This window comes from Capricornis sumatraensis, chromosome 8 (genome assembly GCF_032405125.1).
Source record: "Capricornis sumatraensis isolate serow.1 chromosome 8, serow.2, whole genome shotgun sequence".
Lineage (NCBI taxonomy): Eukaryota > Metazoa > Chordata > Mammalia > Artiodactyla > Bovidae > Capricornis > Capricornis sumatraensis.
Window position 1 is genome coordinate 32,131,033 of NC_091076.1, and position 24,699 is coordinate 32,155,731.

At 38.3% G+C, this 24,699-nt stretch overlaps 1 protein-coding gene across 1 annotated transcript; it reads right to left on the reverse strand.

The window, feature by feature from the left end:
- Positions 1 to 2,782: 2,782 nt before the first annotated feature.
- CLNS1A (chloride nucleotide-sensitive channel 1A) lies at positions 2,783 to 24,045 on the reverse strand. Its single transcript, XM_068977066.1, has 7 exons — positions 23,870 to 24,045; positions 17,369 to 17,505; positions 12,098 to 12,199; positions 10,801 to 10,908; positions 9,537 to 9,710; positions 6,401 to 6,490; positions 2,783 to 4,778 (listed from the first exon to the last, which is right to left on the reverse strand). Exons 1-6 carry the CDS (start codon positions 23,992 to 23,994, stop codon positions 6,423 to 6,425), a joined length of 714 nt encoding a protein of 237 aa, XP_068833167.1. The 5' UTR covers positions 23,995 to 24,045; the 3' UTR covers positions 2,783 to 4,778; positions 6,401 to 6,422.
- Between the last annotated feature and the right edge of the window lie 654 nt (positions 24,046 to 24,699).

A 24,699-nucleotide genomic window follows, 5' to 3' on the forward strand; every position in this document is an offset into this window, starting at 1 on the left:
AAATATTTCATTCAGGCTTAATTACAGACATTGAGTTTATTTTTAGTCTTTTACAAATAAAGATACTATTCATATCCTTGTGCTTAGACTTTTCCTAATGTGAAAATTGATCTTTTAAATAAATTCCTTTAAGTGAAGTTTTTGGGTCTCTCATGGGCACTTTATTATTTTTATACTCAGCAGGTGGTCTGGATCTTTTTTTTTAATTGGAGGACTCAGGTGCACTTTCAATTTTGACTTATCTGGTGGCACAGTGGATAGGAATCTACCTGCCAATATGGGGGACATGGATTTGATCCCTGGTCCAGGAAGATTCCACATGCCTTGGGGCAAATAAGCCCACGCGCCATAACTACTGAGCTGCACGCTGCAACTACTCCACAGCTTCCCCACAGACTATGCTTTGCAACAGGAGAAGCTACCACAATGAGAAGCCCTTGAGCCGAAGCGAAGAGTAGCGCGCCAAAACTAGAGAAAGCCCCTGCAAAGCAACGAAGACCTAGCACAGCCAAAAATATTTTTTTAATTAAAAAAATAAATTTTGACAAACAGTATGTCCCCTCAGTTTTATAAAAATCTTCCTTAACTTTAAATACAACCCCAACTTATAAAGTTTTTTTTTTTTTTTTAAGGTTTAGGCTTGCAATTGTTGTTTGGTTGCTAAGCCGCAGTGTCTCTTTTGCAACCCCATGGACTGTAACCCACCAGTCTCCTCTGTCCATGGGATTTCCCAAGCAAGAATACTGGAGAGGATTGCCATTTCCTTCTCCCGGGGATCTTTCTGACCCAGGGATTGAACCCGTGTCTCCTGCACTGAAGGCAGATTCTTTACCACTAAGCTACCAGGGAAGCCCAGCTGTAAATTTTGCAAGCCAGTATCCAAGGATCTTTTCTATTTGAGGTAATCCACCACTGTGATAATCTGGGCACGGGCAGTGCCCTTCCACAACAGAAGCTGAACAGGCCAGATATTCCTGTTTTCTGGCAACATACAGAGTGCCAATCAGGACCTTGTGGTCAGTCACTCAAAGACACAAAACAATTAAATCAGCCTAACACCCAGAGGAATCACATCTTACGTAAACCAATTGGAGTCCCTAACCTTTTTCTGAGCCTAGTTTATTTCAGCTTTCATGCCCATTTCATGAGCTACCAAATAGCCTTCTAATACTTTTTTTGTCCTGCTTAGCCAGTTTTGGATTTATTTACAACCAGAATTTAGGCTGGTAATTTTGATCATACTTTTATGAACATGAATTGATATACTAACCTCATATATATTTGCATTATACACTATGAAGGTTGTTATTTTGGGGTAATATGTATTTGCTTTTCTAATTCTGTCCACTACTTACTACTACTGCTATTGATATGCCTGATGCAACCACCTTTTTCTCCTTTTTAACCTGTTACCTGCCAAAGAAACTAGATGCTCAAGTATAATGGACTTGTTTGTAGAGCAAGAGTACAGACTTGTAGTGAAGGCCTGAAGGTTCTTTGAGAAAAAATGCATAATTTTATCACATCTCTTTTAATTGCTCAGTGGAATTTTAAATATTAGGCATCTCAAATGTATTCTAAAAGGTGAGTTAACATTGTATTTGTAGCCACTTCTTTCTGTTATGGAAATAATTAATTACTATTGGTAATAATTACCATTTACTGCATCATCTTTCAGGCACTGTTGTCAGTGATTCATATAAACTTCAAAATAATCCAAAAATAAAATCGTAAGAATTAGCCTTATACACTTTTATTTAGCCTTCTCATCCCCAAGTTATATATTTCTATTTTTCTTAAAATTATTGTTAAAAACAATTCTAAGTTCCACTGCTCTCCCAAAAAGTTTTTCTGATTTCTCATCTGAAGTTATTAAGTCCCCCACATTAGATATTGGTTTTATCTACATAGATAAGAGTAGACAGAGCGATATGGTAATGAAAATATTTTTCAATTTTACCTTCTTTGTCATGGGATGGCAGCAATTCTATTAGAATTAACAGAAGGAAATGGCAACCCACTCCAGTACTCTTGCCTGGAGAATTCCATGGACAGAGAAGCCTGGTGGACTATAGTCCATGAGGCTGCAAAGTCAGACACGACTGAGTGACCAGTAAGTCACAGAAGGTGGTATTAGATTCACCCATTCTCGAAATACTTGAAAAACCTGATTTGTATGAGAATTAGCTACATAGTGACTCTATTTGAAATACTGCAGATAAATAAAACTTTATCTAAATATCTAAAATCTCTCTGAGCAATGAGTAATCACACTTGTCTTCCAGAAGTAAAGGGCTATATACCACAATCATCTGTGCATAATCTCTAGTCTTCAACAATACCAGCAAAGATCCCAACAATATCTCAAAATACATAATCAACAAACAGTTAAAGAAACCTGTCTGAAAAGTATCAATATCTGACAAAGTAATCTAAGGGAGGCAGAAATCCACTGGGATATTTTAATGAATTTATGTTTTAAACAACAGAATCTAAAATAGATGACCACTAACTAGCCTTAAGGATATTTCAGATGACTCATATTATGGGGGGAGAATGTCTACATCTTTTCTTTAAACTCTCTACCTCAAGAAATAGGAAACAAACCAATTCCAGCAACCCTAAAATTAAGTTCAAATAGAATCAAGAAATGTTGGTTTAAGGTCATTTAATGGAATAAAGATCACAGCACCATGAAAAAAAAAATGTTGGCTTAGTGATCATTATGAGTTTTTAAAAACAGCCTGACCTTATCTTTTCTTCTCACCTTCTCTTATTTTCCCAAAGCTATGGGTACAGCTCCTACTAATACAGAATGTTACAGTTGAATTTTTTAAAGTCATTCAGACATTGAAAGTCTAGTTCTCTTATTTTACAAAGATGAGGAAGTAGGTCCAGAGGGGTTAAATACTGTCTGCCAAGTCAGAACTAGATGCGTGGTCTCCTGCATCTTAGCCGACTGCCTTATCCACAATACCAGGCTGACCACAGCAGCGCCTACAGGAAACACAGTGCACATGATCTCAACATTTTGTCAGCATGTTATCAAAGAGCACTAAATGTTTCACTGAAAGTCATGATTACAAGTATGTAAGCATGACTTTAAAAAGCAATTCAAATAGAACTTCTAGGAAGAGCCCATGAGATACATGGACTGCTTACTGCAGAATGGACAAATGTCTAGGACAGAATCACGAGTGCTACTAAGACTGTTAGCAGAGAAATTTGGGAACTTCCTGTGCTATCCACTGAAATTTTAACACTGAAAACCCTGCAGTAAAGAGAAAATGTGCTTCCTTTCAGCTGCTGGTAGACGGTAAGGCTGTATGGTATTTGGGAGCACAGGCTTAAAAATCACAGCTCCCTATCTATATGACCTTAAATGTTACTTTACCTCTCTCTGTAACTGTCTCCTCATCTCTAAAGTGGGATCATAAAAGCACCTATACTTCATAAGGTGATTAAGAATATTATACACATAGCACATGTGAAGAACCCAGGACAGTACGGAGAAAGTCTGTAAAAAGTGGCCTTTTTACTTGCTTGTTTTAACAAATTCAGTATTTATGAGAGTCTGCTCAGAAGAAAGAATATTAGTTTTTCCAGTCTACCATGCAAGATGAGAGAAACCAAGTAAAAGCGCTGAAAAGAACACTGGGTTTAGTGGTGACAAACTAGTTTAGTCACTAATTAGGTAATTGTGAAGAGCTTTTCTAACCTATTTTTTTGGTCATAGAGTCCAGGTATAAACCTGTAATTATAAATCAGCCTGATAGGTATCTCTGAAAACTGAGAGCTGAAAAGTATGCTATGAGAAGCCACTCCTGGTTCAAATGGAAGCAGCTCTGCAATGTTTTATGACCTTGCCCTGTCCCTCAGAAGCCCTATACGTTTCTTATTCCATGTTCATGTTCTCAGCAAAAGTCAAAGACCAACAAGAATCTCGTTTTTTATCAAAACACTAATTTTTTACAAACTGTTTCTCATTAATAGTTTTAGTCAAGAATGAGAGCACAGTAATATAGAAAACCTAAATTTATTTGTTAAGCTATCACAAAGACAATTATCTGAAATACTTTGAGAACTTCATCCCAATTCTGCTTGTTCTTTAACAGAAACTGACCTGAGAGGCTGGCGATGAAAGGATACAACCTAAGCGGTTATAACAGAACAGACTGATGAAACTTGGTGAAAGGAGCAAAGGCTAGGCAGGAGCACTTGTGTTAGTGGTGGTACGTGTGGCTGGGCTGTTTCTGAAGAGGCTCCCTAGAGTTAACTGACCTGGGTCCCCAGTTAGTAAAAAGATCTTTATCCTTATGGAAAGTGCAGAGATTAGGATTTCTCTGAGACCTCTGTTTTTCTTTTTTAAGGAGTTAAGGGTATCTGTAGGCCCTAAGGAGTATAGCTTAGATTCAGCCTCTCTTTCCCACGCAGTCTACCTACACCTTCAAACGCCAGTGCATGTCCACCACTTAATCCTGCTAGGTTTTGAGGATGCATATAGAGAAGGTGGGAATCATAGGCCTACTCAGAGAGTACACCTAGACACAACAGTTTGGGGTAAATCATAAACTACAAATACCCTTCTGGTTAAGTTAATTCACCTTTGTCAATAAAGGTCATAGTTTCTTGTGCTGGTGACAGCTTCTTGTCTCAGTATACTCTGTCTCAAGAAAGAACTGGTTCAGCTAAGTTTTGGAGAAAGAAAAAGACTTTCATCAACACCCACTCCACAGTGGAAGAGGCACCAAGTTCTCTCCTACAGTTATGAGCAGAATCTGAAAAACAAAAGGTTTACAGTGTTTATACTAATAGCTATTATTTATTAAATGCCTAGTCAAGAGTGCCAGAGGACTTACATATATTATATTTCAATCTTTTCAATAATCCTGCCAGGTAGTTACTATCATCTTGATTTTTCAGAAGGGGAAACTGAGAATTGTAGAATTTATACTCCTTGTCTGAAGGCACAGAGGTGGTAATGTGGTGAAGCTATGATTCCAGCACTCATGTGCCTCCCCCACCAACTCTATCTTATGCATCAAGAGGTCCTAGTTTCATTATATTGAAATTTTTGATACCTGCCTACATACTCAAATTATTTCTTATTCTCTCCTCAAAGGCAAATGTAATTTTAAATGATTAAAAATTTACAGACATTGTTTGGAATTAAAATTAATTCATTAATTAGGATTAATGCAGGATAATTAATTCATTATCCAGATGAAGAACTTGCATAAACTTTATGAATAAAAATCTCTTTGCTCCAGCTATAGCACAAAATGAACATAAAACAAATTATCAGTTCATTAGAAAGTTGTGGCTATTTTACAGTTATTTCATCATAAAAATTGTACTACAAAGAATCCTAAGAATTCTCACCAGAAAAATGCTCCAACATTCCATTTGTGTAACCATTAGTGACATACCAAATACGTTTCTCCATCTTATTAATAGAGAAGTTGGTATTCTTTGAATAGTCCCTTTTCAAGAAGAAATATGTTAAAGCCAGATCAAAAAATCTGTTTTCCAGTTTTAGCAAAAATTACTGAAAAAAATCCATATACTCTAAATGTGATAAATAAGAATCTCAGCAATAAGGGAAGAAGACATATTGGTACTGAAAGATTTCCCATAAAGTATTATTTCAATAGTGAAATATTGATATCCAGAACTGTGAAATCTGAAAATTAACATTAACAGAGCTCCAACAATGTTAACACATACTTTAAGCTAACTGTAGAGGAGACACTGCTGATTTTAGATGATATGGCTACCAATGACAGAAGTAAATAAAGAGACATAAATTACAGAACTTTGAAGGTTATTTTCTAATAGTTCCACTAGCAGCAGCTGAGAGGAAAGCTGAGATCCATTAGCACAATTCATGGTTACTATAAGATGTTATATTCACAAAGGCAATAATCTGCTTTGTGAATTATTGCAGCAAATCTCTGTTTTGTGTTTCTGATGAGATGCTAAGGTTTCAAACATCGTAAGCTGGAAGGAAAAGTTGACTCAAGAGCAAAGCAGGACATGACCTCAAGTTCTGCTGCTCCCACATGAGTCAACCAGGGAGATCTCTGCTTTTGAACAAAGGGTAATGTCCTTCTCTTGACTCACTGAAGATTAGCGTCTTATCCTTCCATGTACTCTCAAATGGCTAGCAAAGTGCTTGGCAGCTAGTAAGTGCTCAGTAAATGTTAACCTGAACATTACCATGCTGGCAGATCTTGATTTCTTAGGGGCAAAAACTACATAGTTTCAAGTAATTTCATAAATGGATTAAAAAACATTTCCCCACAGCTGCTAATTTGTTAGAGTTCTCCTCAAACCTGAAAATAAAAATCAATTGTTTCACATGATTTTCATGTTCAGTGACAAGGGAGAAAATACTCACCCTAAAGCAGCATCCATCATTTTCAGTGATCAACATCTGCATCCTCAAACTGTCCAGCAACTGTTGGTGTAGTATCTACCTCCATCCCATCTGAAGAAAAAATTAACCACTGAGCAACAGTCTACTAAGCACTTCCGATAGTGAAGTCAGCTTAGATTTCAACCAGAAGGAAGCTAGCACCCTCTGCTGGTAAGAGTTGCTATTTCTTTCTCTTGACAATTAAAACTGCCAAGGAACAGACTTAAGAAAAATGCCACCTGGGGATTTAGGCCAAGTTAAAATTAGTCTGTGTATTTAACTTTCACTTTGCAACTCTCAATCTCAGCACTGCAAGAACTCCAGGCAGGGACTTTCAAATGCAGCAAGCATCCATTTTTCACTCTACACAGAGCTGTGCTAGGTGTTTCTCTGTGCAACTTCTTTTTCTAAAGCATGAAGTACTAAGTTTACAACATAATTCAGTAGAAAAGACTGAAATAAATAAGTAAAGTGAGATTCTTACTTATCTCTGTTTTTTTAATCTCATTGAAAAAAAAAAAAGATGGGGGAGAACCAACAACCAAAAAAAGCCCTCTGGAAAGAGCTGTCTAAAGCTGCTTTCGCCACTTCTTTACCTCCCACTCACGCTCAACTCTTTAGCCCACCACAAACTGGCTTCTGCCCACAGCCCATTGGCACCCCACCACCTGGACCTTCAGCAGGACATACAAATGAAACACTTATATAAAATTAACTCACCTTTCCACATAGAAAATACATCCCTTTCCAGAAGGATACTTCTTACTTGCCCAACCCAGAAACCCCTACCATATCTCTAACTTCTGCTGCTTCTCTCTCTTAAATACCTCTCAAATTTGTTGAGTCTTTTGACATTACTGCCACTCCCTAGGCCACTATCTCTCATCTAATTTAAATCATAAGCTACTTAACAAGGTTTCTCTTCTTTCCTCTAGTATTTCCCTCTGCAATTAATTTTTTGTATCACAGCCAGAGTCATCTTCTAAAACACTAATCAAACTAAAATTCTTCAATGGCTTCCCACTGACTTAAACACAGGTTGAAATTCTTTAACACAGCTTTCAAGTTCCTTTACTATACAGTCCAGTTCACTATTCCACCTTTATCTGTTGCCATAATAGCTACCCATCACACTCAAGAATTCCAGATACAATGAACTTTCAGTTCCACAAAGCTGAATGGTCTCTTGATCCTTCACACGACTGACTCCCTGACCTGCCTCTCTCCCCAAACTGTATGTAATCCCTCTTCACTTGGTTCATTTTTATTTATCTTCAGACTTTGGCTTAAATGTCACTTACTCCATGAGGTTTGAATCTCTCCCTGATTGTCCAGCCTCTGATTCCATAGTTCCTCAAGCTTCCCCTTTATCTCAATGTTGTATTACAATGTACTGTAACTACCTAGTTAATTTCATTTTCTCTCCACTAGAATGCCATTGATAGATATTAACTGCATCTTCCTTAGGCACTCCTGTATTCTCTCTACCTGCCACAGTAGCTCAACAAACACCTCTTACATAAACAAACACATGAAGCACTGAAATGCCACCAGCAGAAATTTCACTATGGATTTATCAGAATATGTTAAATACCGTGAATATATTATTTTAAAAATAAATTTAAAAAAAGAAATTGCACAGGTCAAATTTAATAAGTGGAAAAAAGAGTGATGTGGGTACCCAGAATTTAAGAAGACAGAGAATGGTTTAAGCTGAAGAAGTTTTATGTATAGGCAACTCAATACGTCAGTGAGGCTTAGGAATACAAGTCCAATTATCTCACTTTAGCAACAAGTGTTTGTGACCTTAAAGTCAGTTGCTATAAAGCATTAAATAAAAAGCTCCATAATTAAAAACAACAAAAAGCCTTCAGTGATGAAAGGTTTTTTAATGTCCAAAGGTACTCTTCAGCTAATCACTATAATAAAAAAAAAGGAGTATCTTGAATTCTTTCAGCTAAGATTTTGGTACAGCACTAGAGATCACCCGAGTCACCCTAACCCTAAAGCCTATGTTAGAGGCTCACCATGTAGGGCTTAAAATGGAGAGGAGACACAACCAACAGTAACGTGACCCAAGCCTAATTCCAAATTAAATATCCCAGAACTTCAGGACCCTCAGGTCAGAAAGCTATGTGCATGGAGATAATGATCACAATATTCTGAGAGAAACTTAAATATCAATAAAAGAAAAACTATGAAAACCCTCTTTAAGAACATTCTGCATCACTAAAAATTAGAAGTGTTAAGATTCTGTAACAACACAAAATACTGAACTGAAAACATAGAGGATGCAAGAAATGCTCGTAACAGTATCTGGCAGATTGTTTTTACACATTAGCTTATTTAATCCCCTTACCGCTTATTAGCTATTTGACTGCAAGCTAGGTATGTGACCTTTCTGTGCCTTAGTTTCTTCATCTATAAAATGGGGATCGTAACAGCATCTACTGTGGAGAAGGAAATGGCAACCCACTCCAGTATTCTTGCCTGGGAAATCCCATGGACTGAGGAGACCAGCGGGCTACAGTCCATGGGGTCGCAGAGTCAGACACGACTAAAACGGCTAAACAACATCATCTACCAGAGGGTTCTTGGAAGAATTGAATGTGTAAATACATATAACGTGCTTCCATCAGGATTTGACACATAGGAACACTACCTAAATGTTTTCTTGAGGGTAGTAGGAACAAGATTGGAGACAAGTGGTGCAAAGACAGAGGTGTCTCTCCAGAGTCCGAGAGAACTTATATGGTGAATATCGATGACACGGAGTGTTCTCAGAAGATAAATAAGGCACAGTGAGGTGGAGGAAAGAATGATGTGAAGCAAAAAATTTCCTACTATAAATCCAGTGTGAGGAAAAAAGGACCTATGTTTGGAGCATAGCAGTAGTTATAGCAAGGAGATCTGAAAAGTCATTTAAAGGGAAAATCCATAGCACTCAGTATTAGACTGGGGGGTTACAAATGATAAAGGTGGAGTCAAAAGAATACAAAACCTACAGATTTTTGTAAGTCAGGGAAAAAAAAGTTTTAAAAAACTTACATATAGTTCCTATTCTACGTAATTCTACATTTGCTTCCTACACTATCAAGAATTAATTCTGAGTACTCACCTTCATAATCTCTTATTGAATCTTCTGTCCGGACTCCAGCCATGTTATACTGGCTGCTCACAGACTGAGAAAGCATTCCTTCCAATCTCTCCAGTGTGGCTTGGCCTTCTGCTGTTAAATGGGATAATCCTTCTTCATAGGTATAAAATGTAGGGATGTCCCCCTGCCCTTGTTCTAAATAAATTAAAAGCTTTTAAGCCATTATAGAACAATTAGGGGGAAAAAAAAGACAGTCAATAATGCATCTACTGAAGATAAGGTACAGTGAAAAAAGGCTTCAAGGAAAACACGCAACATTTATTCAACATACACACATCAGCCATCTACTGAAGACAAAGATAAACAGAAAATGTCTTTACTCTCTAAGATGAGAAGGGATTCTAAGAGATAACAAGCAAGTATATAGCAATTCCCAAAGAAGCAAATGTCCAGGGACTAGAAGGAAAAGAGGGTGCTCCTAAGATTACAGAGTTTTATCCCAAGGTAGGAATTTTACATGAGTGTTTTTTCCTGATTAAAATGCATCCTGCTTTAAAAAAACCAGTAAATTCTGGAAAATACAAACAGGATTTAAAAATTAAATTACCCTGAAACTTCAGCAAAGATGAGAATGTATTTAGATGTATATAAAGCAGAATCCCAGAAATGAGTCTGTCTCAGGCCAGGAGGTGGTACATATGGAGGCAACAGCTTTAGGGAGCCAAACTGGTATCCATGAGAAAAGAGAAGAAATCAGCAGACACCTCAAGTAACAAGACTCCATACAAAGCTAGTGACTGTATTTTGCTCTGGGGAGGTAAAGGGAGATAATCTTAGATAAATGAAGTATGGTTCTGGGAAAAAGACATCACCTTGGCAATGAGGTGGTTGATGAATACATTAAAGATGTAGATGATACAGGTTCCAAGCAGTGGAGAGGGAAGGCTTGTTTTCTGGGAGCAACTTCATCAACTTAAAAAGATTCTCCCAACTACCCACTATCTTATCAGTCTTTCCTTCCGTTTATTTCTATTTTCTTCCCCCAGAGGGGGGAAGAAAACGTATATCTATGTTTGGCCCTCAAGCTTGGGATGCCTGTAACATTTTCTAACTTGGCTGAGACATGAATTGTGCCACTCACTTTTATTAAAAACCAAGTTACATGGATACTTAAGAGATATAAAAGAATTATAATCCCATACTCTATACATGTTTAAAATGAAACACACATATATAAACGTTTTAAATACATACACAAACACTCAAAAAAATCCACTTCACTAACCATGGGCTTCCACATCATATTCATCTCCATCGTAATCATCTGAATCTTCATCCTCAGGATCTGGATGCAAAGCCTGGCATTCACACATTGCAGTGAACATTGCCTCCACTGAACAAGTAAATTTAAAATTTCTCATTATTTTTTTTTCTGATTAATGTACAATAAAAATCAAATAAGGGCAAATAAATTTAATGAGTAGACAAGAGGTATATTGGTGGTGATTTAGTTGCTAAGTTGTGTCCAACTCTTGCGACCCCATAGACGGCAGCCCACCAGGCTCCCCCATCTGTGGGATTCTCCAGGCAAGAACACTGGAGTGGGTTGCCATTTCCTTCTCCAATGCATGAAAGTGAAAAGTGAAGGTGAAGTCACTCAGTCGTGTCCAACTCGTAGCAACACCATGGACTGCAGTTCACCAGGCTCCTCTGCCCATGGGATTTTCCAGGCAACAGTACTGGAGTTGGGGTGCCATTGCCTTCTCTGAAGAGGTTTACTAGGGTCACAGTATTTACAAAATATGCCAAATTTCAAGGAAAATCAATCTTGACAGCAATGGACAAGCCACAAAATATTAATAATAAGACCTCTTTTTGAAACATTACTGAAACCTCTTCATTTCTTGGATTTTCCAAGAAAAAACATCAGAGTCCTGGTCAGACTGCTGGCATCAGGGTGAAGGCCCTCAAGGCAGCGCTCTTTCCAGTTGTCCTGGCATCATCCACTTCAGAATTGCCATGAGCCCTCTGTCCTCTATTCAGTGAGATTCACAGTCAACAGCACCAAGTCCATAAATAACAGGTCCCTCCATTCACAAAACACACCAGTGACATGGTATCTACTATATTCACTTCATTCACAATCTTTATATTAATAGGCATCTGGTCCTCAATGATACTACAGATGCTAAAATGAAGAAAAAGCAATAGAACAGAGGTAATGAGAGTGAGGGCTTCCCTGGTGGCTCAGTGGTGAAGAATCCATCTGCCAGTGCAGGAGACATGGGTTCGATCCCCAGATTGGCAAGATACTCTGGAGAAGGAAATGGCAACCCACTCCAGTATTCTTACCTGGGAAATCCCATGGACAGATGAGCCTGGTAGGCTACAGTCCGTGGGGTCACAAAAGATTCAGATACAACTTAGTGACTAAAACAAGAAACAATAACAACAAATGAGGATGAAGGGGTGTGTGTGTGTGTGTGTGTGTGTGTGTGTGTGTGTGTGAGATGGGGGCAGGGAATAGAAAGAATGCTTGGTACTTAAAGGGGAAAAAATCAAATGTTCTACAGGATACTCACATGCTGATTTATCACTAGGCACAAATCTAAATTCAGCAATAGGTTCAATGTCATCATCACTATCTTCCTCCTCTTCATCAGCAACCGATTCTTTTGATTCTTCTAGAAACGGTATAAAAAAAGTTTTTTAATGATGTTTATGTTTAAAAATAAAATTTTAAAAGTATTTCTTAAAGGATGTTTAACAATACATCTAAATATTAATTTTTTTTTACTCCCAATTATAAAACATTATTTTAGAGCTAAAAAAAGACTCTGGATAGTCTCTCTGGTCTAGTCACACTATACTTGAAGTTCTAGGGATACCAAGTCCCAACATCATGGTAGGGGGTGAGGAAACCCAGAGAGTCAGACCTCTAACAATTAGAGTTCCACTGTCATGTCTGTTTATTCCACCATGAAACAATGGGTTCAGCAGCAGTCTGTAAACCACTGTGATTCATCATCAACAACTTACAGATAAGAAATCTAAGGCCCATAAAAATTAACTGACTCAAAAGATAAATTAATAAAGTCTATTGGCAAGAAAAAGCTACAAATGTTCAATAAAGAGAACTAGCACATCCTGTTGGTCAAAATGGAAACTGCTAAAATCACTCCGGATGTATATATCCTATTACCCAGCAACTCATCTAAGTACATGAATGTTCCCTGAAGTACTTTATGTACTATAGAAAATATAAGAAATAAATGTTAATTAAAAAAAGGAAATAGACGTATTGTAGCTTGATCGTATTATGTTCAGTAGATAATATCTGAAAATGAATGTGATTTATACGTATCAAAATGAAGTAATTGAGTAAAAGAGCTCATTGGAGAATATATATAATACCATTTGCATTAAAGTTTTAAACACAAAAGAGAACCATTATATTGCTTAAGGGTGTATATATATACTCAGTAAAAATCTAAAAGCATAGACAGGAAGGACATGCATCATCTTTAAGAAAAACTCTGGAGACAGAATTAGGAATGAAATGGGGAGGGATATAAAAACAAATTTCCATAGTATTAATATAATTTTATTTCTTTTAGACTAATTATGAAAAAATGTTAGAATTCACATTGGATATTACATAATAAAAAATTTTTTTAATTATTCTGAACTTTTCAACATATGAATTATTTCATAATGTTTTTTTAAAAAGGTGAATAAAACAGACCCCAAAACCACCAAAACATGTTCAACAAATCATCTTAAAAATACAACTTCTGTTTACCGTATTACAGCTGCCATTTTGAAAAAATGTTAATTCTCCATATAGATGGAGATAAAGTAGAAAGGCATTCAAAGTATATACTTTCTGGAAAGCAAGCTGACAATATATGTTAAAAGCTTTTTAATAAGGGGTACCCACTATATTTTTTTAACTTTTATTTTTATAAGTCACGCAAGTTTACTGAATAATGAAAAAATACAAATAAGCGAAAAACACAAAATTTTAAATGGCCACTATTAGCAACTTCAAGTAACAGATATAATAGAACTTTTCTGTCCTGTTTCTGATGTTATTAAATTGTTACATAAAAGAAATCTGTCTTCTGTAAAATAGTAAAATACAAAAATATTGGACAGTTCTAAAAACTTCTAAGTAGTTGAATACATTATGGTACTACCAAACTTTTTCAATGCATTTTTAAAAATGGTATCATACTGTAACTATTGTTCTATAACTGAATGGACATCACTTTTCAAACCATAAACTGAAGCTGGTACAAAAATAATGGAAAGAGTCAAGATGGATTCAAAGTAAAAAGTCCCTACCCCTCCAGTCCTCTCCCTAGAAATAAACCACTATTAACATCTTCTTTTATATATCTACAGGTATCTATCTAAAGGCAATAAAGAGAAATGTAATATAGCATTTTTACAGTTAGGAAAAAAACACCACTATGACAAACATTAATCATCTAGTACTAGGTCACAGTAGTGACCACCATAGTCTGTCTCCTTAAACGTTTCTAAAATTTTAGGAATGGGAATGTATTTTTTTAGTTATTTAAAAAATGATCTAATGTTCTCAACAATAAGCTGATGGTCTACTTTAGTGGTTAATGGAGGTAAGCCAAACAGGGAAAAAAAAAAAAAAAAAAAAAATATATATATATATATGGGGCTTGAAGAATCAGGACAAGAGGACCAAAGGCTAGAAAAACAGGATCCACATCTGTGCAACTTATAAAAGTGCAGTTCCAGATAAACAGAAATGGAGAAGTATTAAAATAAAGGTGATGGAAAAAAACTATTCCCTAGTAAGACAGAAAAGTTTTACTTATTTTAGTAAGAGTTTTAATTCCATCTATCTCAAGAAGATAATCATATAGAATAAATGCTTAAAAGACCTACCCCAAACCTACCGAATCCTTATTACCTAGGTTTGGGACTCCCAAAATTTGTATTTTTAACAAGTTTCCAAGGTGTTTCTAATGTGCAGCCAGGTTTAAAAACCAAAAATTACTATAATGCCCTAATTATTCTGGATAAAATGGAAGCTCAGAGAGATGAAAATGACTTGCCTACCAAGTTAATGACATAGTTTTCTTATTCAGTGTGCTTTTCCTTTTAGCTAGCTTTATTCAAACCCTACCTCTCTAACTTTATTTTCTGACATACACCTTTGTCCAATGCCAATGCTCTACACTATTTATGAGCATGTCACACCAGAATTTAAAACTGACTAACAAGATATCTCTAAAATTTCACATCTACAAATGAATGGCAAAAAAAAGGGCGGGGGTTGGAGGGGTGGCACAGGGAGGGTGGATTCCCTGGCAGTCCAGTGGTTAGGACTCAGGCTCTCACTGCCAGGACCTTGCATTCCATCCCTGGCCGAGCAACTAAGATCCTATGAGCCTTGTAGCATGGCCAAATAAATAAATAAATAATAAAAATAAATAGAAATAAATAAAATTTCATGTCTACATATGAATGAATGAATGAATGAAAGCTTTCAACTAAACATGGCATATAAACTCTTGGTTATAAAATCATAGTTGCAGATACTTAGATGGGAAGTGAACTCTGTGTCCAAGGCCACCTCATCTGGAAGTCTCACTACAACACAAGGTCAACAGCTTTTTACTTTTCCTTCAGTTCAGTTCAGTTCAGTTCAGTTGCTCAGTCGTGTCTGACTCTGCGACCCCATGAATTGCAGCACGCCAAGCCTCCCTGTCTATCACTATCTCCCAAAGTTCACTCAAACTCACGTCCATCGAGTCCGTGATGCCATCCAGCCATCTCATCCTCTGTCATCCCCTTCTCCTCCTGCCCTCAATCCCTCCCAGCATCAGAGTCTCTTCCAATGAGTCAACTCTTCGCATGAGGTGGCCGAAGTACTGGAGCTTCAGCTTTAGCATCAGTTCTTCCAAAGAACACCCAGGACCTATCTCCTTCAGAATGGACTGGTTAGATCTCCTTGCAGTCCAAGGGACTCTCAAGAGTCTTCTCCAACATCACAGTTCAAAAGCATCAGTTCTTTCGCACTCAGCTTTCTTTACAGTCCAACTCTCACATACATACATGACCACTGGATAAACCATAGCCTTGACTAGAGGACCTTAGTCGGCAAAGTGATGTCTCTGCTTTTGAATATGCTATCTAGGTTGGTCATAACTTTTCTTCCAAGGAGTAAGCGTCTTTTAATTTCATGGCTGCAGTCACAATCTGCAGTGATTTTGGAGCCCCAAAAAATAAAGTCTGACACTGTTTCCACATCTATTTCCCATGAAGTGATTGGACCAGATGCCATGATCTTAGTTTTCTGAATGTTGACTTTTCCTTACCCTCTTTCAAATTCCACTAGATTTTTATCTACCTCTGGACGCTTCCCAACGTCAAGAGTTTTGAAATCTCACACCAAAAATATTTTCAAATCGCTAAATCAGTCATTATCACTTAATGAAGCAGGGTGTGCCAAAAGTCTTAAAATTAAATAATTAGTGTCACACAGTATAAATGCTCATCTTATATCTGAAACCTTACTAAAATCCCAAATTGGAGGAGCAATAGCTCAAAAGGAAAATACATGGCATTGTTTCTTACATGCTATTTCAAAAAGCAAAGCACTATCTTCAAATCAAAAGTTTACTAAAATGTAACAATTGTCTTTCAACTCCAAAGTTATTCATTCTCACAAAGGATGAACATATTAAACTAATATACTATATAAACTTTAGTTATACTTAAAAAATCAAGCATAAGTTTTTATTTCATGCCTAACTTGTTTCTCACTCAGAATTCTTAAAACTCATTGTGAAAGTGGCTCAGGCATGTCCAACTCCTTGTGATCCCATGGACTATACAATCCATGGAATCCTCTAGGCCAGAATACTAGAGTAGGTAGCCTTTCCCTTCTCCAAGGGATCTTCCCAACCCAGGGATCAAACCCAGGTCTCCCATATTGCAGGCAGATTCTTTACCAGCTGAGCCACAAAGGAAGCTCAAGAAAACTGGAGTGGGTAGCCTATCCCTTCTTCTGGGACCTTCCTGCCCCAAGAATCAAACTGGGGTCTCCTGCATTGCAGGTAGGTTCTTATTTTTTTCAAGGCGAATTCTTTACCAACTGAGCTCTCAGGGAAATTCACTATGGAGAGCCTAAAAAATGGATTTCAAAAATCTTTCTTCTTCATCAACCACACTAGATTTTTACGACTCTGTTGTTTCTTCCATCTGCAAGATGTGGGAATCTTGTACCATAGGGTTTCTCAATCTTGAGACAATAATATTGACATTTGGACTGGTTAATTCAATTCTCTGTTGTGGGAGCCTGTCCTAGGAATTGCAGGATGTTTAGTAGTATCCTTGGCCTCTAACTAGATGCCAGTAGCACTCCTCTCCACCTCTAGTGGTGACAAAAATGCCATGACAAAATATAACTGCCAAATGTCGGGAGAGGGCAACATGTCCACCATTAAGAACTATTTCTATAACAAAACAAGACAGGTTCTATCCTAAACTCTTAGAAGGTAAGCATATGGATCCAAGCCTCTAAGGGTGCTAAAGGTAAATGCCTTTACACAGAGAAATAACAACAAACTCAAGAGGAGAAACAAGAAATGCAAATGCATAACAGCTAAATAATTTTAAATGCAACTATTAATATGTAGAAAGTAAAAGGCAGTGTGCAAATTATTTTACTGTGCTGAAATTTTGCTTAAGAAAGTATTATCCAAAATAAGTGAATGGCTTGAATACTACATGATTATCATCAGTGACTGCTTTTTGAAATATACTGCCAAAGGAAGCTCAAGATTAAATTATACCATACATACCTCCAAATCTGGCATTCACCATAACATACAGATGCTCTCGAGGATAGGCGTTTAGGTCCCTGGATACTGCATGCAAACTAATGGTGGGGTATTCCAGAGAGAATCCTAATCCAGAGCCATCTAACCAAGACAGGCGGCTGAAAAATATGTGTTCAGTGGATTATTTGAAGAAATTAAATCCTAATTTGATGTCCTAACGTTTATAAAGCTTCAGCTTGGACATATATTAATATATATGTGAATAAATTCAAGCATATTGTTTAGAAATTTCCTAAAAGAAGAAAATTTGCAGCAGGAATTTAATTTCTTTAAGACAATTCTGTTATAGTTCACTTTCCCCTATCTAAATATCCAAACAGGTTTGAAATGCTATTTTTCTTAAGTCACATGTGTTTTTCTATGCCTTTTTATGCTTGTTTACATTTGAAATGTCTTCAGACATCTTCTTTGGTTTGGCAAATCTTTTTCATCTGGGTAAGTCCCAGTCTTTCCATAAACCTTCTCTTCGATTATTCCAGTGCAATGATCTCTTCTTTTCTTAAACTGCACTTAGGCTCAGTAATATACTACTGAGCACCTAACTCTGTGGTAATGAATTTTATATGTATTGGACAGAACATGAGTTACTTGACAAAGCTTTAACATTCTTCAAAATCACTGCCACAGTGCTTAGCATGTAAATATGCAATACCTAAGAAGCACTAATTTCTCCACTAATCCTACATTAAATAACATACACATGAAATGGTTGTAATAACACAAGTTGGAAAATAATCATCATATTGAAAAGCAGACGTTATGAAGCCTTTCATTTATTTTGCAACTTAAGGAGAAAGCCACAAATAAGCAATGTCTAGTTATCCCTCAAAAGTGGTCAATGCAAATATTTTATTGCTTTAACAAAGGAAAAGAATCAGGAAAATCAGTAACTGAGTTTTGAGTAAGGACTGGTTGACTTTTTTGGTAATACTTCACCTATCTGGAACTGCACCATTTAGCAGGGAAAAAAGTTTCAAAAAAGATGGTTAAGAAACCACAAAAATGTTAATAAAATAAAAGCTAATGCACTATACTGGTTGCACAGGGCTGGAGGAAAATACAAAGTGACTGCTAACGGGTGTCAGTTTCTTTGGGGGACAATGAAAATATTCTAAAATTCCTGAATATTCTTATATTCAGGAATTGGGAATTCCCTGGCAACCCAGTGGTTATGACTTGGTGCTTTCAGTGTTGGGGCCCAGATTCAATCCTTGGTTGGGGAATTAAGATCCCACAGGCTGTGCAGCATGGCCAAAAAATAAGTAAGAAATTAAAACTAAATAACACTGTGTTGATGGCTGCACAACTCTGTTATATATACCTATTTATTAATATATAGCATATTTATGTATGTTATATGTATTATATGTATGCATGCCAAGTCGCTTCAGTCATGTCTGACTCTTTGTGATCCCACGGACTGTAGCCCATCAGGCTCCTTTGTCCATGGAATTCTCCAGGCAAGAATAGTACAGTGGGTTGCCATGACCTCCTCCAGGGGATCTTCCCCACCCAGGAACTGAACCCGTGTCTCCTGCTGCTCCTGCACTGCAGGCAGATTCTTTATTGCTGAGCCACCAGGGTAGTCCTATACACACACACACACACATATATATTTAAATACATGGCTTGCATGCTATGTAAATTAGGTCAATGAAGCTTTTACTTTAAAAAGAAGTTAATGCAATAAAAACCCCATATCTTCTGTTTCTATACAACTGTAACAAGCCTGGCAGTCTGATATCTAAGGAAGCAAAAACAAACACAATAGTAGACCCTAGGACTTCTTGTGTGGGAACAATGACAGTGCAGCAGTCTGAGAGCATTCATACTCAATGTAAGGGGAGGCTGAGCTTTACACCTCAGTCCCCCAAAGGAAATCAATGGCTAACAGCACAAAACAAGTGTGTAACACTTGACTCTCACTTATGAAAGCAAAGGCAGAAGTAGATTACGGTGAAAATTGTACAACTCTGTAAACACACTAAAACATAAGGAACTGTACAGAAAAAAAGGCAAAAAAAAAAAGCACTGTCATTGAGAAAGGGTTCAACACGCTTATTGAAAATGAAAAACTGGGAAGCTTTTTAAAGTGGTAAAAGTTCTAGAATAACTCATTCCATTGGGTCAAAGAAGTAGATTTTATTATTGTAGTTAGATTGCACGTGCTCTATGGGCCTTTCCTCTACTGCTTTCCTCTTAATGTGGAGAAGAAATAGTGCTCAAGCATCACAGAAGTACTGCCAGTTCCTTATTAAAACTATATTATTTAAAGCAAATAAACTCCTTTTTTCCTCACCTCAGAAATCCCCTGGCATTATCATAATTCAGAAAGGAGTATTCCAAATTTCAGTATCCAAAATGATTTGAAATACCCAGAGACACAAAATTTTCTTTAATGACTCAATTAGGAGATGGAAAAGCTGAAAAACAAGTACAGACTCAGTGCCTGTAAATTATGGCTTTCACTTTAAAAAGCACATAATTACTGCTCTGTAGTTCCTTACTGCTGGCAGAACAAATGCTATCTCCCCAGAGCATTTCCCATGGAGCGCTCATAATCTTATATAGGAACATGGATTATATACTCAACAGAACAGAAGACAGTTTCACTCAAAAGCAACATTTACTCTCATTATTAAGTTCTGATTTTTTACTTATTTTCTTCTCATATATTCTAGAAGAAAAGCCCTTCAAAACCAAACTATCTAACTATACCCTGTGCTGTGCTTAGTTGCTCAGTTGTGTCCAACTCTTTGCAACCCCATGGACTCCAGGCTCCTCTGTCCATGGGGCTTCTCCAGACAAGAACACAGGGGTGGGTTGACATGCCTTCCTCCAGGGGATCTTTCCAACACAGGGATCGAATCCAGGTCTCCCCTATTGCAGGTACAGTCTTTACTGTCTGAGCCACCAGGGAAGCCCTAACTATATATTCAGTCCCAAAGAAACCATGAGTCACATAAGCAAAAAACAAGAATCTGGAAGCTAGTAAAGATACAGAGGAAATGTTGTGCTATCCTCCAATGGTTCCACACAAGAATTAACAGTGTACTTTATTCCTGGCATGGGGAAAAAGACAGGACAGAAAGGTAAGAGAGATCTTGAATTTAGGTTGGCTTAATTATCTGGCTTAAAATTTATTTGGGAATAAATATAAACTAAAAAAGAGCATTACTTATAAATTTAAGTTACCTATTTTTAATTTAAATATTTTATTTCACTTGTTTCAAATGATCTAATTTGAATGATTCATGCCTCTGTTCCTTTCTTCATTTGGACAAAAAGTCAAATTCCTATAAAAACTAAGCTTTGAAAGTAAGTCCAAAAGAGTTCCAAATCTCTCAATCTACATCTGAAAAACTACCTAAAAACAAATCAGACCCTGTTCCTCTTTGCCTAAAACACTAAAGTAGTTTGCACAATGCCTTTAGGCTATAAGCTAAGCTCATGAACATGACTCCCTCCTTCTCCAGCTTTATTTATTTATTTTTGGTGGTGCTGGGTCTTTGTTGCCGAACAGGCTTTTCTCTAGCTGTGGTGCGTGGGTTTCTTATTGCGATGGCCTCTCTTGCTGCCGAGCACCGGTTCCAGGGTGCACAGGCTTCAGTAGTTGTCGCTCCCGGACTCTAGAGCACAGGCTCAACAGTTGTGGCTCAGGAGCTTAGTGGCATGTGGGATCTTCCTGGATCAGGGATTGAATCTGTGTCCTTTGCATTGGCAGGCGGATTCTTTACCACTGAGGCATCAGGGAAGCTCCTTCTCTAGCTTTACTATGTTTCCACTCTTTCTCCATTGGTCCCTCAGATAAAAGAACTGCTTGACTGTGCGTATGTGTGTGTGAACACACAATATATATCCTCACACACATAATATTGTTTCTCATCCTTGCCTCTGAGCATCCTGTTTCTTCTAATTAGAATGTTTCCTCTTAGACCCACCTCATTTACCTGGCTAACTGTCAATCTTCATTCATCACATCCTCTGTGAAGCAATCCCAGTTTGTTGAGATCTTGCCTCTGTCAAGACACAGGGACTTTCCTGGTAAGAATCCACCTGCCAGTGCAGGGGACACAGATTCGATCCCTGGTCCAGGAAGATTTCACACGCCACGGACCTGTCCTGTGCACCTCAACTACTGGTGCCCACATGCTCAACTACTGAAAGCCATGTGCCTAGAGCCCTGTGCTCCATAACAAGAAGCCTGAACACCATAATAAAGAGTAGCCCTGCTCACCACAATGAGAGAAAGCATGTGCAAAGCAAGGAAGACCCAACACAGACCAAACAAAAAGAAAGATTTGGAAATGCTAAGTGGGAAAGAACCAAAAGGGGCAAGAAACCAAAGAGGTAATGGATAAAGAGGGATGAAAAATGGTGTCCAAGGTACTGATAATATTCTACTCTTAACCTTGAGGTGCTATGCTGGTGTTAGTTTAAATATAAAACCATCTATTTATAATTCATATTTTTGTATGTATATTTTATAAAAATACTTTTTTAAAAAGATGTTAGTAAAAAGTTGAAATAAATAATTTTTAAACAGTTAAGAGCTTAAAAAGAGTTTGTACTTCCTCACTATGGTTACACAAGAGAATGTCCTTATCCTTAGATTTTGGCACAAGTATTAATAGGTGAAGTGATGACATGTCTGCAACTCAAAAAGCTCAGAAAAAAGAGAGAGATAAATGTGGCCAAATGTTAACAACTGATGAATCTCTGTGAAGGAGCTATGGCTATTAATTTACAACACTTGCAACTTTTCTTTACTTTTGAAATTTATCCAAATGAAAAAACAAGTATAGGAACTTCCCCTAACAGGATTTATATTATACAGGAGACAGTGCACAGAGAAGCCATGGAGAAAAGGGGGATTGTGTAGGGGCTAAGAATATATGTGTTCCACTTTCCACTCCTTGAAAGAAAGATCTTCCACTCCTTGCAAGATCTCTGAAGATCTTGTCAATACCCTCAAATACTGCTTTTCAGATCTGATTTTATTTGACCACTCCTCTCTTTTTCAAGTCTCTTCTTCCCTGGTGGCTCAGACAGTAACGCATCTGTCTACAATGAGGGAGACCTGGGTTCGATCCCTGGGTCGGGAACATTCCCTGGAGAAGGAAATGGCAACCCACTCCAGTACTCTTGCCTGGAAAATCCCATGGACGGAGGAGCTTGGTGCAGGCTATTGTCCATAGGGTCGCAAAGAGTCCAGCACGACTGAACAACTTCACCTTCACCTTCTATAACATAACTTGTGTAGATGTGTCCCCAAGGTTCTATCCTTGGCCCTCTCTTCTTCTCAAGTATCTAATCTATTCATCTTTAACACAACTCTCCCAAGAAATATGCTCATATGTGCAACAAATCCACATTTGCAGACCAAACTCATTATCTGTACCTTACCCCAAACTTGATCTTCCTCCCATCCAAATTTCCTATCTGTGACTGGCCAGAAAACTAAGCTTTGTTCAATGACTAGATTTCCTTCGAAAGCAAGGAGTTCTTTACATCTTTTTGTGCCTGCTGTGGCAGGGAGAAATTTGGCCTCTATGACTCTCACATCTCCTGGTGTCAAACCTGTGAATATGTTACATGGAAGAAGGGACTTTGTGTATGTAATTAAGGTTACTAATCAGGTCACAAGAAAAGAGAGAGATTACCCTGGATTATCTGTGTGGGTCCAACATAATCATGGGACTTCTTAAAAGCAGGGAATTTTCTGACTGCAGACAAAACTGATACAGAATAAAGAGAGAAGTGGAGGACAGGAAAAGATTCAATGTGTGACTGTTGGCTTGAAGATGAATGGAACCATATGTCATGGAAATGAGAACTTCTATTCTACAATCTCAACATGTAAAACAAGTCTATGAAAGTAAAAACTGCTCCAGGTACCCAAATAAAAGGGCAATTCCTTCTAGGAATGGAAATGAGAGTTAGGTTCCTCTGGATATAACCCCTACCAGCGTGGGGGTGCAGGTGTTCCTCTCCCCACTCATACCTACAGAAAAAAACCTATACCCCCTTAACCAAGCTTTAAAATCCTGCACAATTTGCTCTAAACCTACATATCCTACCCAGGGCAACACCTCCCATTCCTGATAGTCGACGAGGCAGGCACTTCGATGACTCTTCTTCACTCAGGTCCTGGAAACTCAAAACCTTGAGACCTTGAATAAAAAGCAGCACCCCATCAGACCTCCAGAAAACAGGTGGGTAGAAAGCACAATGAATGAGGCGAACACCGTCTGACGAAGACAGACATGAAGGCTCCGAGGAGAGGACACTGGAACACACGAGTCTTCTCCTCAGCAGAGGCACCTCAAAGGCAAAGCGGGGCACGCGCTCCCCCGCCCCACGGCCTCAGAGGTCTCAGTCTCCCTCACGCTACTCCGCACCGCCCGCGCCCGGCAGAGACGAGGCGAGCAGGAAGCCAGCCCTTGGAAACAGAGACTCTACCTTTCAGCGATGTAAAGGGTGCCGGTGCCGAGGCCCTTCCCGTTCAGCACAGCCTCGGTGTCTGGTTGCTGCTGTCGTAGGCCCTCAGCCGACCCGGGCGGCGGGAAACTTCTGAGGAAGCTCATTACTGCGAGGAGCGCTGAGACACCGGCCAGGAGCTGGCTGAGGCACCGCAAACCCTTCGCCGTGTCCCGCCCCGGAAGCAGTAGCAATTCCCCCCGGAAGTGTAACTTAGTCGGCCCCGGAATTCGAGCCCGTCTACCATAGAGATGAGACGTTCTAGGACAAGCTCTCACAGGCTTGAGAGAACCGAGTTTGTCAGGTTACGGCCTTTCCCTTCTCCCTCGGATTTCTAAGGCTCCAGGTTTGGAATAACGGAGTGTTCTCTCCACATCCTACTTCAGGATCGTCACAGCAACCTTGTGAGAGAGGAAGCACAGGAAATAATAAATTTCTTCTTTTCTGCCGAAGTGGAAACGGAACCGTAAGGCAGGGAGTCTCTTGCCTGAGGTTGCATAGGAATGAGAGACCACACTGATTTACAAGTCGGTCACCTAAGTGGGTTCGGCTCTTCTCACCTGCGCCCGCCTCGTCTAGGCCTTGTTCATGTCTCAACAGCCACGCCCCAGACATCAGTATAGGTCCTAACGCCGTCCTAGTACACGAGCCACATATCCCCTGGTATCAGATGTGCAGACGAGCGAAGAGGTAATTAACCCTGGGTGAAAAGCTAGTTGTGTCAGCAAGCATATGGGGCGCTGAGGGGAAAAGAATTAATCCATTCGACTTGGAATTCTTTATTTCTTCACTAGACACTGAAAAAGTATTAA